Source organism: Opisthocomus hoazin, chromosome 4, assembly GCF_030867145.1.
Source record: "Opisthocomus hoazin isolate bOpiHoa1 chromosome 4, bOpiHoa1.hap1, whole genome shotgun sequence".
Taxonomy (NCBI): Eukaryota; Metazoa; Chordata; class Aves; order Opisthocomiformes; family Opisthocomidae; genus Opisthocomus; species Opisthocomus hoazin.
The window spans coordinates 16,699,830-16,719,350 of record NC_134417.1 but is presented as its reverse complement, the minus strand read 5'-3'; the positions used below and the strand labels follow the sequence as shown (position 1 = coordinate 16,719,350).

Here is a 19,521-nt window from a genome sequence, read left to right as displayed (position 1 = left end):
CAAACACAGATTTACAATGAGGAGACATGGCCGCTAAGCAAGCTGCAATCGCAGCACTACAGCTCCATCAGCAGTCTTGGGCCAAGTGATAGCCTGATCACACAGCAAGGGATAATTCCGTCCTTTCCTAGCAGCTATACTTAGCCTTATATACGTAGAGACTGAGGTCTTTGGAGCAGGTTTTGGGCCTTTTAGTGGGGTTTCCATGTGCTTGTCTCAGTGATATCCTCCTTTTAGCCACAATCTGTTGGGCCAACAGCAATACACACACAGGTGACAGTTATGGCAAGGGGAGACAGGCAGCAAGTTTGCTTAACTGTCACTCCTGGAATGGATGCTATAGCTTTGTGGTGTTAACTCTTCCAAAGGAGATTACCTGTAGGCAGATATCGATCCCAAGCTTCCTTCCCAGTGATGTTTCATTTGTATCCTTTTCTGCATTAATAAATATGTGCTTAAGTTTGAGGTTTTCTCCAATGCTAAAGACCCTTCCTTCCTTCAGAAATGCAAAGAGAATAATCTCCTTTTATTTTCAATTGGATTAAATTCAGCAGAGAGCTTGGGAACCCATCTTCTCTGCAGCATTGTCTCTTATCAGGAAATGGCTTAATCGTGAAAGACATCACGTACCTCAGCTTCATGCTTTGCGCTGACTCAGGCTGGATCCTGTTACAAGGTGGAGAGTGAGGAGAGATTTTCTTTGACTGATAGATTCTTTGGTTAATCTTGTTCTTCTTTCTTATTTACTTTGCTCTTTCTGGTTGCTTATTTCTTAGGACTGTGGTGGCCTCCTGTCTGAAGGGGACAATCAGGGCTGTTACCCTCTGGATGGGCACATCCTTTGCAAGACCTGCAACTCTGCTCGGATCCAGGCTCTGACTGCCAAGGCCAGCACTGATCTCTGAGTATCAACTGTGACCCACCCCAGGATGCCAGTTGGGGGATATTGCACAAGCTTTGCATGATTTCTTTACAGCCTAGGGTCTGAATATCTGTGTTTTTTTTTTAAAAAAAAAAAAAAAAGTAAAACTGGAAGGCCTTGGAACAAGAGGGCAGTTTGAGAGGCCATGTTCAGACTGCCCATGACAGGCACCTAATTTAGACACGACTTTTCGGGAGGGTAGCGAGTGAGTTAGACCACTTGCTGTCTCTGCAGCTGGTGGAGATAAGTGGTCACAGCACCTAAGTTATCTGCCTGTAGAAGGAGGTCTGAACATGGTCCTAACTATACTTCTGTGTTTGATTCCTGTCTCTGAAGAAGTACATGAAGGTAGAAGTTGAAAGATGGCTGAGCTAGTTCATCCTCCCAAGTTATTCTGAGAACCTGATCAGCTGTCACTGAAGCTGTGGGGAGCTTCCTTTTGATTTGAATAGAATCTGGATCACTAGCAGAAGTAGCTCCACTGCCCTAGAAGTGTGCGAGCAGACCTAGCACTCCTCTCATCACAACACAAACAATGCAACTTCAAATGTACTGCACCTAAGAGTGTAGGTGTGACCTTGCATCCTTGGGGAACAGATTTGTTATCTATACATTTTGTCCTAGGCCCTTACTTGTCTCCATTCCCTTCCAGTTTAGTAGGATTTTTTTCTTTTTCTTATGAAATTATATTTTGCTATTGCATTAAGTTTATTCGGTAGTGATGCTTCCAATTCACAATGTATGAGCAATCACAGAAAGATGTGAGCTTGCACACACTATACACTACACATACACACACTGCACACACTATACACTACACACACACTCTGTACACGCAATGTGCTTTTGATTTACCAGAGGTATAAGCCAATCATGTCTGTCGAGGAGGTCTTTTAAGGATGTGGGGCTAGAGAGACATCTTTAAAATCCCAGTGGTTAAAAAAAAAAAAAAGGCTACACAACTGCAGTGCAAAGCGATGCTCAAAAAGATCTTATGCCGCTTTCTCACACACCCCAGTCTAGTGGGACCACTGGCAGTGTTGGTTTCTGGGTAGACATTTAAGCAATAGGGTCCTGTTCTATCTCCTGTGTATTGCAACGGGACGATTTTCCTTCAACTGTAACAGGGATTGGAGCAAGCCTTGGGATATACATTTCTCTAGTGTTAACACGCATGATCTGGAGTTCTCATTAAAAAAACTAAAGAACTTATTTCAACAACAGCAAGAAGGATCCTTCTAAATACATGCTGTTGTTCAGCTTTTACCTGAAAAAGCTAAAGAAGGTATTAAACCCTTTTTTATGCCATTCCAAAAAGTAAACATTTATTTCTTCTTATTTCATTTTCATCCAAGCCACTTATAACTTCTCTCTGGTGAAATGTCATTGCAGAAGAGTTCTGGGCCAGCAGCAGCATTTTCATCTTCTATCCAGAATTAAAACGTATGCCAAGGTAAATAAAAGCTGGGCACAGATAATCTTTTTTTCTCATGTTGATGTTTTGGGTTTTTTTTTAGTTTGATTAATTAAGAGAAAGTTAAAAAGTTAGAAATCCACAGCACTCTGAACAGCTATAATATTCTTGTTCATGAAACCCATAATAACTAAGGTGCAAATTACATAGTGAGGGAGTAATTTTCATATCACTGAATTGACATTAATATCTTATTTGCAGATGTAATCAAAGAAAATACCTTTCTTTGCACTTAAATTAAGAAGCAGAACTGAAACAGTTGCAGGCTGATGGACCATATAAGTGACAAACTGGCACTTTTCAAGAGTAAGGTATAAGAATTTTTTTCATGCAACCCACTGAAAAACAATAAGAATGTGGTGCTTTGATCTTTATTCTGTATAACAGAAGCCTGATATAATTATACCCACTAATACTGAAAAGAAAGGAAAAGTTACGTGAACAAGACCAATAGGAAACAAAGAGGAGAAAATTGAGATACTCACTGCAGCTCGTGGAAGTGGTGCATTTCCTTTCAGTTTAGCACTAACCTTTATGGAAGAGCACTGTGAAATTTTATGGCTTTAGCTGTATACAGTAAATGCAAATACAGAAATACCAGTCTGAGACCTCTGTTCCTTACATGGTTTGTACGTTGGCAAACTCCACCAGTGTCAGGAAGATTCCCAAAATTCACAGCTCAGAATGAATCCTTCTTTGTAGAAGGGTGGCATCGTTAAGCAAAAGAAATCTTTCTTCACCATAGTGGCTGTGCTGAAGCATTTTGCCTTTTTACACTAGATTTCTACCCTGGCCTTCAAGAATTTTACTGCCTCAGACGTAAACAGGGGTTTTTTTGTGCCGTGACTCCTGCCAGGTTCCATCTGGGCTCCTGCTCCCTGAACTGTTGCACATAAGGTACTTCTGAACTCACTTCTTTACATGCAGTCTGCACCACCACCAGTCAAAAACCCCTCGCAACTATTGAACAAATCCAGTTTGAACTAACCCTACAAAAACATGAGAGGTCAGAGCTGGGATTGCTAACACATTGTATCCCTGTGGAGGATTTTACGTCTCTGCATGCACAGGGGAGGATGTGATGCGTTAGAGTGCAGAATACATTCATCAGGCAGCAAACATAGCTCTGATCTTCCTTATTCTTGTTAGTGTTAAATCAAGCGGCTGATGAGACTCTCCTGAATAACACTGGGGTATTTAATGGAAACAAGCTATTGTGCCATCCTGCAGAATGTGGCCTGGACTAAAGAAGACTGAAGTCCAGAGCCTTTGGGCTTTTTATGGCCCTGCCATGAGCTGGCTTTGGAGCAAGTCATATGACTGCTTGTCTTCTGCCCTCAGCACAAGAGCACTTCTTTCCAGCTTCCCAGGGATGTTATGGGAATTGGATTGGCCCAAACTACTGATTTTTGGAGTTCTGTCTTCTCTTTCCAGAAAAGTTTGCTGGTATGTAGGTTTGGGATTCCAGCCTATTTCAAAGTTGAGGCCCAGCCAGTAGATCTAGATCTGAATCCTCTGTGTTATTAGGGTGCTGTGGTGAGTTGGGCTGGCGTGCAAGGAGGTGAGAGCCAAATTTTTCAAGTATTATATACTCCATGGATAGAAGATGTTTGACAAAGATTGAGCAGTGTTGACATTTGAGGTACTGTGGCTAATTTCTAGACCTGGCATCTGGGCAAAGGTTCTATCATGCTTTTGTTTTCACTCCTGAAACACCAAAGCCATCTGCCTGTTGGAAGAAGTGAGCATCCAAAGCACTCTTCTTTATTTTCTGTAATACGTGTGGGTTTGGCTTCTAAAATTGCTATAAATGTATTTGGAAGATATTGCATAAATGTATATACATTAGAGGCTCTCACGGGCCTGCATGTGTATGGAAATCTCCCTTCTGATACTTCAGGATTTAATTAGGAAATGCTAGTGGACTTACCTCAATTACACTGCAGTTAAGAACCACTGGGATATTGCTTCATCACAATATTTATCACACATTTATAATATGTCCTGTTTTATCTGTTCCAAGGAAGGAGTCTTTTTGCCAAAGAGACCTTGCTTTTCTTCAGGTGCACTTCTTAGTCATGATAAAAATTCATGTCATCTGTGGCTGTGGTAATGTCCAAACTGTTCTTTTCAGAAAGAGTTGGAAGATCACACAGACATTTCTGTTCAAGTCTGAAGAGCTTTTGCTTATGCTCCTTTGGCTTTGTCTAGCATTTGTTGGCAAGCAGGGCCTGATCCCATGATTTTTGTGGCCAGACGGGGCCCAGGAGGGTCCAGGATCAGGTTCTAATTCAGCAAAATATTTAAGCCCTTGGGGTTTGTTTAAGCACAGGCTTAAAGCCATTGCATGGTGTGACATAAGCCGTGGGTCTACCATCATTAATACCAGACTGATTCTGTATCGCCCAGTCATACAGATTTGATCTGGGCAGGATGTGGGCACAGTCTAATTTCTGACAAATTCCCCAGAACACATGAAATGGCTCCTGCATTGCCCTTGTGCCAACTGCAGGAGGGCACCCGGTGCCTGATCCACCGCAACGTTTGAACAACTGGAGGATGAGTTGTTAAAAGGTCAGTGTTTCATGTTGGGTAGCTGTGGCCCTTCCATATGTCACAAGTAGCCCTACAGCCAGATTTGCTGTATCTTTGAACCATGGCTTTAAAACTGCTTAAACTTTCTCCAGAAGATTGCGTTGCCTTGGTTACAGCCCAATCCTTAAGCATATCCCCAAGGCTAATACTAGTGTTTTGTGAATGTGATGGTTTTATTGTCACTTATTATAATCATTGTCTGAATGTTGCTTTTAAAAACAGAAAGCAACACCATTGCTTTAGCCTATCAGATAATGCCCCTTTAATTTTGTTTTTGGTTTTTTTTTTAATATTTTAGTTCTTAGATTTTTATGACCGCTGCGAAACACTTGGGTAATGACTTAATTATAGAGGTGTGGGAGTATCAAAGTGTTTGTCATAGTGAACTCTACATAACAGCATTCAGCCTGATGGCAAGAGCAAGACTATCATGAGACACAGGCCATGTTGACTTCCTGCCTGTCAGCAAAATGTGCCCGAGAAGAATGAGAAAGAGGTGTTTTAGAGTAATGGTGGTTGTTGAAGAGAATATGCAACAAGTCATACTGAAATCTCTTTGAACCTCTTACGGCTGTTGCCTGGCCATGGTCAGCAAAGACTAGCTTAGGTTTCATAAATGCTGGTTCTTTTTGATTTTGAGAAAGTACAGCAGATGAGGGATAACAGGACCCGAGAGAAGGTTCTTGAGGGAAATCCTGTGTCTTTGCCTTGCTTCAGCATCAGAGAGAAATGTTAGACACCTGGTGCGTCAGCTGAATGGCTCAGAAAGGATTTGAACTGTGGTCTGTTGATACCTGGTTCCTGCACTTGGTTCATGTTGATTTGCTATTTGTTCACTGGGTTCGTTTGACTGCACGTTGTACAGACTTTGATACTGTAAGTCAGGGCTAGCAGAGAGAGATGTGCTGAAAAACCTCACTGCGGTGAAACTCCCACAAGAAAACACTAGTGATGGTAATTGAGGGTTTGTTGCCAAAGGATAGCAGGAACTACTTGGTACTGTCTTATCTAGAGGTTAATAAAGTACAAACTAAGAGAGAGCAGTGAAAACACTATTTCTAGTTAGAGCTGGTCACAATTTTTACAGTAAATTATGTGATGTTAGAAGGGCCATTTTTTTAATGAGAAATTCTCTCTTTTTGCAATTTTATCCACAACAGGTGGGGGTTTTGCTGTTATAATTAAAACCGTATTGAATTTTTATCTAAATAGATTTCAGAATTGTGAACAAATATTTTACTTTTCTCAAAAATCCATGTCATCTTTCTCATTTTTTTGTAGTTCTTGGGTTTCTTCTGCTGGTAAATTAAAGTTTCTGTGACAATTTTGAAAACTTCTTTGGATAAAAATTCTATTTGAAAACAAGCACATGTGTTCTTGGGAAACGGTTCAATATTAGACTTGGTGAAATAAAAAAAAAGCTTTGAAACTTTTCACAAGATACTTTTTCCCTATATTTAACTAGTTTTGCTAATTTTGAAGTCACTGTTTCCTTTGTTAGAACAATCCGAATAATGTGACTCTTCTTAAAATAACAGTGTTACTTCTGTAGGGTTCATTATTCTTTCCCGTCTTAAAGCCACAGAGTGGCTAGCTATGGGGAGTGCTAGGGTCTTTTTCTCTGGCAATTGCAATTTTCTTCTTTGGGTTTTTTTCCCCCTGAAATTACTGAAGAATATAAGCACATTATGGCAACTGCCATAAAGATCAAGAGATACTGATTGAACTTCATCGCCGCATACCCTTCTGGGCTTGGGAATGGCGTTTCTCCGTGAACATTTCTAGAAATACTACCTGGCTTCCTCAGCATTTCAAGTTTGAATTTGCAACAGTCGATTGCCTGACTGGCATTTGGAGCATGAGAGAGAGTAGGCTTTAAACTTGTGAAATTGTGACATTCACCCCGCAGCTGAAAATCTAAGAGAAGAACCATAACCTCGGCAGGTTTCCTGGTGGACATTGAGAAGCAGCTCTCAGCCTGGAAATTCTCTGCTGTGATCTCAAAAAAACTAACCTCAAACACTTGCAGACCGCTCAGGCGTACACATGCACATGTAAGGTGGCTGTGGGCCTACGGCTAAGTAGTAGAAGCTGCAGCGCTGAGCACTGCTGCTTGCTGGGCCTTATTCCTGGCCACGTGTTCCTGGTCTCTTTGGCTTCATGTTACATGTGGAAGCAATGGGGTCCATCACCGGTATCAAGAGCATGCAGTTTGAGCTTTCTTTTTTGCTGTTTGTCCATATTTCTCATCATACCTAGATCTTTTAGAAAATGAGGAGTGAAACAAGCCCCAGGTGGTGACATTATGCTTCTGAGGGTTAGAGTCCCTCGCCAGGAACCGGGCACTGCGAGCGTCTCTACTTTTTTGCCTCTGCCTCCCTTGTCCGCAAGCAGCTCTCTTACCCGCTTTTTCCATTTGCTCAGCATGCACTCATCTTTGCAGTGAAGATAGTATGTTACTTACTTCACAGAGGTATTGTGACTCTTAGCTGGTAGTTGGAAAAACTCTTCCAGATCTTTAATCAAGTAGTTTACTGCATCCATAGTATCAGTGGCCTGCCACATGGATAGCAAAGAAAATGATTATAATTATTGCTTTTAAAATGATTATGAAATTGTGCCTTACTTTTTCAGTCATATTTAACCATGTAATTTAGAACCACATGATTGCAGGGATTTATCATGAAGAAATTTGTTTGAAGGATAGTTCATTTGTTTTTAAATATTTTTTTCTCCAAAACCGAATTTATTAGCTTTTCCTCTTTTGTTTTTTCCTCCGGTTTTATTCCTTTAATATGTTTGTCTAAAAGGGCAGCCAGAATTTGCATTCGTGAGAGACAGAAGACTTTATTTGGTCCAGTATGTGGAGCTTTCATTTTCTTTAATGTTCCTTCATGAAAATTCCTCTCTGCCCGATTACTCGTACGTAGATGTCTTTAAATGCAGGCTGACCAGTAAGGGTTTCTTGTTGTTGTTTAATTTAGTGTGTGGTTTTCTTTGAGGTTTTGGAGTTTTTTTAATTAACCAGATATTGGGTACTGGGGAGGCATTGCACATTAATGCAGAATGTTAACGCTAATATTCATAGAAAAGGCAAAATTGGAGTCTTTGCCTGTCTCTAGTGCAGTTTTGTTACTGGTTTGTGTACAACACTAATATTAAGCCAGACTGTAAAGGCAAAATACTCAGAGTGACCTACTTCCATTCACCAGCAAGAATCCTTTGTCAGCTGACTCCTGTTTGTTTGTTCATTTTTAAATGTCGGATTACAGAACAAGCATCTCCTAAAGATGAAAGAAAACAGTGTTTTCATGTGCAGGAAATTTGGGGTTGCAGTAACAGAACATTTTCTTTGTGAATTTGGATGACATGGTGTTTTAAGCTCCTGCCTGGAGCCTAAATCAATGTGACCTCTCATCCAGTTCATCTCACTGGTGCTCCTAAAAGCCTGCAGCCCTGCAGAAGCTCATGCAGCATTTTTGGCTGCTTTCCCTCACTCCCATTTGGTACATATTTGCACAGTTAACTGAGCTTTGCTTTCTGCTGAAGGTCAGATGCAAGCGATACGAAACACTAAACTTTATAAACAAGCAAAGCCATTTCAACCACAGCGTTTTGGACTAGAATGGATTTTTAGGTGGCACACTGTCTGCTGGCCTTTGGAGAGGGGATCCTGAGACTGCATTGGACTGGAGCAGGATGCAAAGCCACAAGCTTTGGTTTTTTTAATAAACTACTTACTGTAATCCGGCTACACAGTTTCAGCCTCACACTTCAGAAGAAGCTTCCAGCAGCAATGTACGTACAGGCACTTTCTCTCTTGCAGAAAGTGAAACTTTCCCAACCAGAGTAAATTTAACCTATTGCATAAGATGCTGGAAGTTTGTTTTTTTTTTTTTCTTGGGATTCTCACTGTAACCTCTATGTGCAAAGGATGAATAGCTTTTCTTTTTCCCCTCTTTTTTTTTGACAAGATTAGATGTTGCATATTGATGAGCTAACATTTCAAAGGTCTGTGGGGCTTTGGAATGTATTAAGATTCTCTGAAGTTTAATATTCACCATGTTTTAAATATTCAGATGGAAAAATCTGCATAAAAGAGCTTATGATAAATACATTCTAGGGGTTCTTTCTTTCTGTCTTATGCAAGTGTTGTGGGGATTGTGGTTTTGCCAGTTTTGTTCCGAAGTGTCTTTTGTTTCAGTGTTTCAGAATCATTTTGATCCCATTGGTATGCCCAGTGCTTCATGGTTTCCACTGGAACTGTACAGTATAGGCAGGTGGATGTGACCAAGGCAAAGGCGCAGCTGAGCATCGTAACTCCTGAGTGCCTGCTTGATTGCTCCCCTCCCTCTCTCTGTGCCTGCTTTTCATGTTCCAGGTTGGGATTAGCCCCATGGCCAGGCTTGGCTGAGATCTTTCTGCAAAGGTGCTCCACACCTGTGGGGATCCAAGAATAGAAAGGGCAAGAGCCCGGGTGCAGGAGCAAAGCAAAGTGCCATTCAATGCATCTCGATTCTCACAGGGCAGTTTCCCCTTCCTTGGATGTCCCTCCCTGGTAAGAGTCTCAGCAGTAAGAGAAATGCTTTTAGGAGAAATCCTCCCTTGGGGATGCCCCGTTCCCCATGCTGTTGAAAATCCGACTGAAGCTTTAGATGAGGAGTTGCGGTTATGGGCTGCAAACATGCAGCTGTTTTACTGTGTTATTAACTCTCTCGTTTGCCTTAACCTTGACGTCCCGTGGTACATACTGTGGTGTGCAGGACAGCTTCTGTGGTCCTGCTCACACGCAGCCTTGACTTTGTCGTGCCAGTCCCTGTTGAATCGGCGCCTGGTACTTGTTCTCAGGACTGCTCTGGCTTGGGCCAAGGGCATCTCATGCTCCTATGCAAAAGGTGGTGCTTTGAGGTTTTGGCTTACAAATAATGCAGCCCTTTTAAACTCACCTTTCCCCTCTCACGTATTCCTGACAGAAGTAGGATTTTAAATATTTCATAGCATTCTTCTTTCTTCCTTTTTGCCAGATGCCTTGAAAACATTGTCAGATTACGATCTGGGTGGGGGTTTTCAGGATCAATTTCCTTTCCTTCTTGATTGCATGGTGTAGGTTTGCAATGAGAGTTTTGTCATTTTTTTTCTTCTTTTTTTTTTTTTTTTCCCCAGTCTTAGAGAGCAGATGCCTGCAGTTTATGCAGAGAAGGATTGTCTATGATTAGAGCTAATCCAGGATGGCAGGATTGGACCCCCACAGTGAAAGCTAGAAAAGTGATTGCAGAAGTATTCTGTTTCTCCTTTATTAATTACGCAGGAAGTTTCCACCAAAGGCTCATGTAGCACAACTGGCCTATGTAATAAGTAGCAGGGCCTGTAATTACAGTCTGTCTTCTGATCCTATCTGTGCTCTGACTTTCTAGGCACCACAGTTCTATCTACATCTGCGTCTTTGTCACCTTTTAAATTTTTGATTTGGTCACGAAGGGAAGTAGAGCACAAGCCATGAGCCCTGTGGAGGTGCAGCAAGTCTAACGAGGGAGTCCTCCTCCTTCTCAGGTATCCGCCTGATTTGGGACACGGAACAGAGCACAAGGGATGGGGGATTTTACCAGTCGTGCAGCAGAGAGAGCGGGCTGCATGCCAGCTCTGAGTATCTTTCAAGATCTTGGAGTCTTTGTAGGACTGGAAATGTGAACCTTTTACAGGCCTTAACTAGTGTACTATCCTATGAGGGAGTTTATATATCGGCATTTCTTTGCTCAGAGCGGTTTCTACAGGATTTGACCTTTTGTTTCAAGAAGATTCAGGGTATTATGGTTGCACAGGGTACTATGGTTGCAAAGAGATCCTTCCACATATGGCATGAGGTGGGAGATGGCTCTTGGCATCATGAGGAGAAGATGGGCTAGAAATCCTGGTATCAATGTGTAAAGCAAAAGTAAATTGAGTGGAAGGGGGAAGGCAGTGATTTACACACGGTTCAGTACCAGGTTCACCAGTTCTGAGCACCAGTGAGTGCAGCCTCAAGCAGATCAGCTCACCGGGGTGTCAATCCTGAGACCTGTCAAGAAGTTAATGGACTCCTTGTGAAAGTGTTTGGTGCTAGTCACTCTGGCTGTAATCTCTTGTCTCTTTGGAAATGTGCACTAAAGTTAGGGTAAAACTACAGAATGGTGCCCCCCAGTCTTTTTCTTCAAGGTGTACTCCCAGTGCTATGTTTGATCAAGAGGAATGAAAATACTACCCTCTGTGAGAGGAAAAAAAAAAAAAAATAACAAGCCACTGTGGATATTTTTAATGTCCATTAAACTGTTATGCAAATTGTCCCTTTTCTGCAGCTTGCGCTGCTATTTAATTATATTTGGTCTGACTTCTGTCTAAAAAAAACCTCTATTTTTTAATTTTTTCCAACTCTACTTCTAAGAAAGTTGATGCTTTAAAGGAAAAAAAAAACCTTGGGTTTTTCAGGCTTCAAAATTAATAATTTCTACACCTGACCCAGTTCCTGCAGCTGCCAAAAAAGAAAAGAGAAAGCTATTTAAATTTCTCACAGAACCATTTATCTCTTAAAATATGCCAAGGCAATTTGAGGTGGGGGTGGAGACACAGCTATTTATCTCAGCAGCTTGATTTTTCTCTTTATGTTTTGAACTGTCAGGGGAAAAAAAACGGTAGGAAGCTATTCTTGGGCTATTATTGATGTATTGTGTTGCCATTATGCAGGATGTCTGCTTTGCTATATACGGAAGGACATTAATAATAGCCATCTCCCCTGCCCCCACCCTCGGTTCCTCTTTGGGAAGATATGGTTTAAACTGGAGCATCTGCCATGTTCAAATTGCTGCTCCCTCCTCCCCTTTCCCCAGCTCACTCCCAGACTAGTTTTAGGAACAGGGCTAAGGGAATAAGGAGACAGGTTATATTTGCCATTTTTCTGCCTACTTGTGTGGTTGCTCCAGGCAAGTCATTTCCATGCCGTGTACCTGTCTACCCTCTGCCTTCCCGTGCATTGCCCCTCCTTTCATTTTAAGTTCATCAGTGAAAAAAAAACCTGTTTTCTCGCTGTCTTTTTCTCACACGGGCTGGCTGGCAGAACGGACTCAACAACAGACCTCTGATTTGTTATTACCCAGCATTGCATATCCAGAAACGCTGGTTGCATTATTTCCCCTAAATAGGAAAATGTATTCCCGTTCCCATCCCTCCTACTCCAGGTTGAAAACATTGTTATGAAACTTTAAAGGGTCCGTCCGCTTGTTTAAAGACTCGGATGCTTGTTTTATTTTTGGAAGCAAAGTGTATGGTGAACAGGAATAGTTTGATGTTAAAAAAATAGCCTCACTTCAGCATTCTCCTGAAGTGTGGGAAGTCCTGTCTCCGCAGGTCTGCGCCAGCAGCGTGACAGCCTGGAGAGCAAAGCCGAATGGAGTAGGAAAAAGAACTGCCCTGCCCCTTTTCATCTGTGAGAAGAGAGAGGTGAAAATAATAAACGTTGCTCTGATGTTTTTTTTAATGGCTGTTGCTACATCTCATGTGGATTTTGTTGCTAGAAGCTTTGCTTATTTAGCATTTCTGATGGTCAGGACCATGTGCTTTTGCATGGTGCCATTATTTTTACTCATCGTATGTTGTGTCCTAGTCTTGCTCTGGTCTCTATATGGTATGGAGCCATTTTGCTTTGGGCACTGAATTAAAGCAAAGTTAGGAGCTCTGTCTAGGAAAGCTCACCTAGAGTTTAGGACCCAAAAATGCAATCAGAATATTTTCCAGTTCTGATATAGGGAGGTTTTCCAAATATGAATTCTAGTTGGGAGGAATGCCTTCATTGGGAAAGTGCTCAGATTTCAAAATGAAAGGGACATGGCCATTCAGTGAAGTTTCTTGTTGCTTTTATTGTTTTTTTGCCAGTGGCCAAGGAGAAAAATGCCACCCTCTGAAGTGTTCCTTAAACTAGAGCCAGAACCCAGAACAACCTCTGCTCTAGCTTGCCACTCTTGCAGGATGAGATTCAGGAAGGCCTGCTAACGAAGCAAGGTCCACCTCATCCTCTCCGTAGTCACAGCTGCTCCCTGTGGTGAGTCAGTGTCCAGCCTAGGGCTTGGTCCTGCCTTCCTAGTGCAAGTATTTTGCCAGACACAGGTGCCTTCTCTCTGCTGTTAGCTCTGTGATTGTGTGCAATGGTTAGGATTTTCAGGGAGGGAGGAGAAGATCCTGTTCCAATTAGGCTGCCTTTGTGCTAATGTTTCATTCAGGGCTGTGTGAGATAAGAGCAGTTTGCACTGAACTGCACAGCCAGAGGTTGTGGTTTGCGTTTCAAAAATGTTGAGATGGTATCCATTGAAAATACAGAACTGGGGCGCTTTTTTATATCTGCTAGTGCTTTACTGACAGCTCTGTATGGGTTGAAAGCCCATTTTGGTTTGGCAAATCAACATTTTCTGCCTTGTTCCCTGAGCCTGATCTAGTTCTTTTCTTTATCCACCCCAAAAGTAGTATTTCTAATGTGCCTAATGCCTAAGTAGCTAAGCACCTGACAAGCATCTAAGGAGAACAACCAGCAAGGTGAAGGGCAGGCTATTAACAGAGCTGCCTTTATAAAAAGTGTATTCCACTTTCTTCACTATGTGCCTTTTCAGAGAACTGTGGTGCTCCTTTAAGGGCAGCAGAGAAATAGCCCTAGTGCCAAGCAGGGATGGGATCTATGAGGATGATGTAGAAGAGAAGGAAAAGGTTAATTTTGAGCATCTGTTCTCCATTGGTATAAGCAAAGCAATGGCTTATCCCATCAGCACTGCTTGTTGTTTTGCTTAACACACTTCGTTGTCTGGTAGGCAACTGTTCGGTAGCGGAGGTGCTTGGGTGTATCTCCTCAAACGTCTGTATCTTATCACAACTCCAGAGTCAATCGTATCTGGAGATTTTATTCGCTTATTGTTGTCTCTTGTGAGGTCTCCATTATTCATTTTTTATGTAATGTTAGAAGAGGATTGAATGTGAACCAAAGGCTGGGTGTTTGGTTGGTGCTGCTGTATTAAAAAGATGTGCTCTCACTTTCAATCCCCAAAATCTTGCTTTAGGAAACTTTTCCTTGCTGTGGTCAGAGAGGAAATGCAAGGTTTATTGGAAATGCAGCAAAGGGAAAGGTTTGATGTTTTAATGCTCAGTACTGCACCACTGTGACCTCCACTGCTGTCCCTCTGTAGAGTGAGGACTGAATATTGGTAGAGGTATGGGCAGAGCAAGGTTGTGCTTGAACTTTCTCATGATCTTGCTAGACAGGATCTGCCTTGGTGAGACGTCAACTTCCGTAAGTGTCCTGCAATTTCCCATGCCACGGCTTGTGTTTTAGACCATCAGAGAGACTGAAGGGCAGACCCCCCTGCCTTCCCTCCAGTTAGTCACATGAGAGACTAGGAGTACTAATTCTGCAGTTTTGGTAACAGCACTTTCCAGCTCAGAGCAAACAGCAGAGATCTGCTGTGTTTCAGACCCTAATCTCTCACGCTGGCTTTACCTGTGGGCTGATACAAGGGGGTCTAAACCATACACAGGTCATTCCAGAAAGATCCTCTTGGCTAAATGCCCCAAGGTGAAGACCTCGAGGGCTGGGAGATTGGCTTAGCTCTTCCGAACTGCAAGGAAGGAGTGCCCCTGGGAATGTGTTTGTCCTGTGTAGCTGCTAAGCTTTGGCCTGTTCCTGCCAGCTGTAGACCTGTCTGTTCTAGGGTTCACCCGCGATGAAGTGTATTGGATGTGCCGTAATTCATGGTGGATGACTAGGAAGGGTTTGAGGTGATATTTCAGCTTTATGGTAGCTGTTAGTTTAGCCTTTGAGATAGAGAAGGTTTTGCATTGTTGCCTTTGCTGCAGGTGCGAGGGGAGCGTGACTGTGACCACGCTTCTCCTCGCCCTGTGCCGGCAGACAGAGGCTCTCAGTGGTATGGGAAGCATCTTCCTTTTAAATGTGAATCACTAGCCTAGGTATCTGGGCAAGAAAGGGGCACAAGGAGGCATTCCCTGTGTGAGGAATGCCTTCTGCTGCACACTCCATGCCCTCAGATCCTAATGAAGTAACATTACTTGAGTTTTTAGGACTGGTCTCCTGTCTGTCAGAGTTTTACCCCTTGCTGAGCACAAGCACTATGCAAGCCCGTGAGGGGCCCAATCCTGCTGCCATTGGAGTTTTCCTGAATCCTGTGAGTTGCTGAGCAGCCTCCCTTCTCAATGAGCCCATCAGGCCACTTGTCTCCTTCACTGATGACTTCCCTAGGGCTTGGAGGGCACATAGGAGATGCAATCAGCACCTTACAGGATTGGTCCGCTAGGTAATATATGAAGTTTTTTCTCTGGTAACTTGTGTGCATGAATTGAAACCCATTTATTCCAGTTTGTTCTGAGGACAGATGCAGCATATACACATTTTCTATATTTATAAAAATATATAGATATATATATTTTGTTCTCAGCTAGTTACCTCTTCTAAACTGCAGTTTTCAGAGCAACCGGCATATATTTTTTATTCAACACGTAAAATGACTTTTTACAGTAAGGAATGAAAGCGGTTTTAAGCATGTGTTTTCTGTATTTTTATTATGCATTATCCAATTATATTGAGATGTATTTTCCTCTTTGCTCTGCTCTTTCAGTTGTTATCCTTTCTATCAGTTATGCTTTTCTAATGTTTTGTAAGGGAAAATAAATATGCAAAATCGCCAGATGCCTTTTTTCTTTGCAGAAAAAGTATCACAAATGCTTTTTTATTACATTTTACCAATCCAATAAACTCCTTATAAATTTTATTTTTGTTTGCTAGCGTGTGAAATTATTTTTTCAAGTCGAATGGTATTTACTTTCTCCCAACCTCCACCTGCAATTATGCTTCATATCCTACATCTCTCTCTCTTTTGGATTCAAAATTTCACTGTGTGGCTTCTCAGCATACTTAATTCAAGAGCCTCTTTCACTGTTGGGTGAAGCAAGCATGCTAGAAATATGTGACAAGAGAGGCTACCTCCTGCTTGTACTGGCCATCTCTTGATGAATTTTGCGCTGTTCTTAAAAACGTGTGCCTTTGCAGTAAGGAGCACTCCACTCCTAAACCGTGAGTTAATCTGCAGAGGTGGGTTATGTGCAGAGGTTGCCCGCAAGTATTCTCAAATTTGAGTTGTGATGGGGTGACAGCAGAGCCAAGCACCTTGCTTTGCAGCTGAGTGGAGGAACATTATTCGAACTGTTACAGGCAGAGTAGAAAGAAGTGTGGTTTGCAAAGCCTGTCTTCTCGAGGAGGTTGTTTCTAGGGTGTCATTGTGGTAAATAATCTGGATTGTTCCCAGTCCAGTCCAGTCTGCTTCAAAAATACCACTGATCACCACACAGCCTGACCTTCACGTCTCCGGTCAGACAACCTGGCACAGCACCAGATGCTCACCGAACGCTTTACCTGACCGAAACACTTCAAGTGACAGGGAATCCAGTGTATCCCAGTAAGCTTTTCCAATTACCATTTCTTACTTGCTAAATGTCTGTACCCTGCTAATGGCCTCTGTTTTTCTACTGTCTCTATCCTTAGACCTTTGTGTAAAAACCTTTTGGTCTAAGAAATCTTCTTCAGTGCAGAGCTACACAGGTTGTCTTCAGGGTGGGATTCATCTCGATGAACTTTAGCAGCCTGGAAGACAGCTTTGTTGTCCGAGGTGGCCTGCTAGTCCTCTGTAGTCAGTGGAGAAGGTCTGTCATCTTTGCTTCAGGTGAGCGTCTGAGGCAGGTTTGTTTTGTGTCTTTAAGAGTTAAATGAGATGAATACTGTCCTCCACTCATATCGGCAAAAGTAGTTTTTTTAAAACAGTTTTTCACAGAGTTGTAGAGATCCCGAGGCACACAATACAGCTAAGCCCATTCCCTGTTTGTCACTCCCAACAGAATTTTATCTGGCGTCCACAGATGAAGATCCCACAACATCCCGTGTCAGTCCATTCCGTAGTGGCGTTGTCTTCACCCGTGGACAGTCTTTCCCATTGTCCAGACTTACTATTGGCTGCAAATTAAATCTCGTACCTCCCTTCCCACCTCCAGTGAACATGAAAGGTTTCTTTAGCAGGTTATGTATTGTCAGGGGATGCTTTCTTAGCCGTGGATGAGGCACGAGCAGCAGCTTCACTCCCAGCTCCTCCTCCCCTTCCCCAGGGGCCTTTAGGAAGGGCCTGTGTTCTCCCTCAGGAAAGGTCGAACTCTGCAGCTTGTTCCTACAGGACACAGGAGTCTGACAAGCTTTGTCTTGGCAGTAAGGGGAGTGTAGGCTTTCAAGTCCATTCGAACTGCTATATATTTTTCCAAACTCGCTATTATTACTTCCTTTATAGGACAAGGTATTTTTTCCTAAACTTGTTACGATGGAAAAGTTCCAGGGATATGTTGTCCACACACAAATCAAAACACATCAGAAGGCCAGGGGCCAGAGGCCAGGCCAAGGGTGGGGGAGCTGTTAATTCGATAGTTTGGCACTGCTCTTCTTGCTGTCAAAGGTAACAAGAATTCTTTGAAACTAATGAAAGCTCTGGGAGTGACGTGTGTCTAAAACCCAGGAGCCAAGGCTAGCCGTACTGGGGCTTCAGGGTGGGATGGAGGCAGTGTGGACCATTGGGAGAACCCACAGGTTGCTCTGTTGGTGACATTCCTGGTCAAACAAAGAACCAGTTGTTCTGCTGGCGTGAGGGCTATCTCCAACTGTGGCTACTGTAGATTTAACCACCCGGCTTTGAACAAAGATGGGTCTTGTATGTTTGTCTTGAAGATATCTAGGCTAACTTGCTGTATGGCTTCCTCTGTGTTACAAATGGGGTTTTATTGCTGAGCAAGGATGACTTTTGCTTTCTAGCTAATTTTGAGAAGATTTGGGGGTTTTGTAAGCTTCCTCAGGTGTTTTCAAAGCTGGGAAGAAACTTGGAAAGCTGGGGAATCTGTCCACAGTGCTAGTCTTAGCAAGCAGTATTGGTGTTCTGGGCGGGGTTCATCTCTTCGATCTCCAGTAGTTTGGGAACAAGAGTCCAATTCAAGCAAGGTGCAGGGCTCCCTCTGTGACAGACGGACACCTCCAAAGGGCCATTCCTCCAACGTCTCTTAGAAACCTTCTTCATGGCAGGATGAACTGTTTTCTGGAGATCCCCCTCTTACTCTATTAACCGTCAAGGGGCTCTGAAATACCATCATAGTCCAGACCTCTCGCTTGCAGACAACTGAAATTGGAGAAGATAAATGGACCCAGTGAGTGGGCTCCTTCACCACTGTCTATTCCCCACAAAATGGCAAGGGGCTGCGTAACATCACCTCCACTGCAAAAACCAGCAAGGAAAGGGGGGAAGAGGAGTTTGGATCGGGCTGTCAGGAGAACTGCTGCTGCTGTCAGTGCCATCCATCACAACCTGCCAGGGTCGTGCAAGACAAAGTACCGCTCCTCTGGGCCACAGAGGAGCTCCCTTCCCCAGGGAGCTTTCAGGAGGAAGACTGGGAGCTTGCTGCCGCTGGGTGCTGGACCAGGTATCCAGGCAGTCCTAGTAATGGTGAGTCAAAGAGTGGGAAACCTACACCTCTGCTGCTGCTGAGAGTTTCTGGGGACAATGTTTTATTGATACTGAATCCACTTAAAATACACAAGGTCAGTCCTGAAGCAGAGCAGAGACGTAGCAATTGCTTTCAGAGTGCTAACTGCAGCTCCAGTGCAGTGTCACCAGGAGATTCACGTGACACTGTTTTCCACAAGGTAAGGAAAAATAAATAAGCCCAAATCATTGCATAGCAGATTGGGCTGCTTTTTTATCTTGCAATATTGTTGATGTTGGACTAAATCTGCTGTCTTAAAGTATAAATATAAAGACGCTGCTAAATCATCACTATTTCAGCAACTAATTAAGGGGTAATGCTCATGGTGCAGCAGTATATGAGGCAATAAATGGCTTTGGCGGCTGATTAAACGCTGGCACCAAGGCATTTAATTACAGCAAAAGCCAATTACCATGCGCATATTCCAACACCGGACATTACTCCTGTTATATGACAGAACAAGGAAAGGCAATACACCATGCCGTGGAGACGTATAGTACAGGACTCCCTAGCTTTGCCAAAACCTGTGCTCTTAATCCATACTGGCTCTGACAAGGGGGCCGGGTCTCCATAGGGAAGGCTCAGAACAAGGTCACAGAGTGAAAATTCTTGGTAATTTATAGGACTCATTTGAGATCTAGAAACAAAGTCAAATATTTCACATCTCTCCTGTACTAAGGTGGATTTGACCATTTGCAGAAGTCACATTCCCACACTCAGCCAACAGGTGCATTTAAAGCCCCACCTTAGTATGTTTGGCATCGATGGGCAAGTCAGCCGCACTGATGGAAGAGGTGATGTGTGGCCTTTTTTTTTCTTTTAGCTATTGCATTGCAGAAAGCATAATCAGTTGCAAAACACCACATGCCATTCTTCAGCTAATTGATTTAAAAGCTGGAGTTTGATTTTCGCAGGCTTTCAGCTCTTGCACTATCCGTTT

At 42.9% G+C, this 19,521-nt stretch overlaps 1 protein-coding gene across 7 annotated transcripts in view; it reads left to right on the top strand.

The window, feature by feature from the left end:
- The window catches only part of LPP (LIM domain containing preferred translocation partner in lipoma), a 355,991-nt gene extending 340,207 nt beyond the window's left edge, over positions 1 to 15,784 (top strand). For all 7 annotated transcript variants that reach the window (XM_075418090.1, XM_075418094.1, XM_075418093.1 and 4 more), the window contains one exon: positions 777 to 15,784. In XM_075418090.1, coding sequence (XP_075274205.1) covers positions 777 to 905 — 129 coding nt within the window. In that variant the 3' untranslated portion in view covers positions 906 to 15,784. The remainder of the gene's footprint in view (positions 1 to 776) is intronic.
- The last annotated feature ends 3,737 nt before the right edge of the window (positions 15,785 to 19,521 follow it).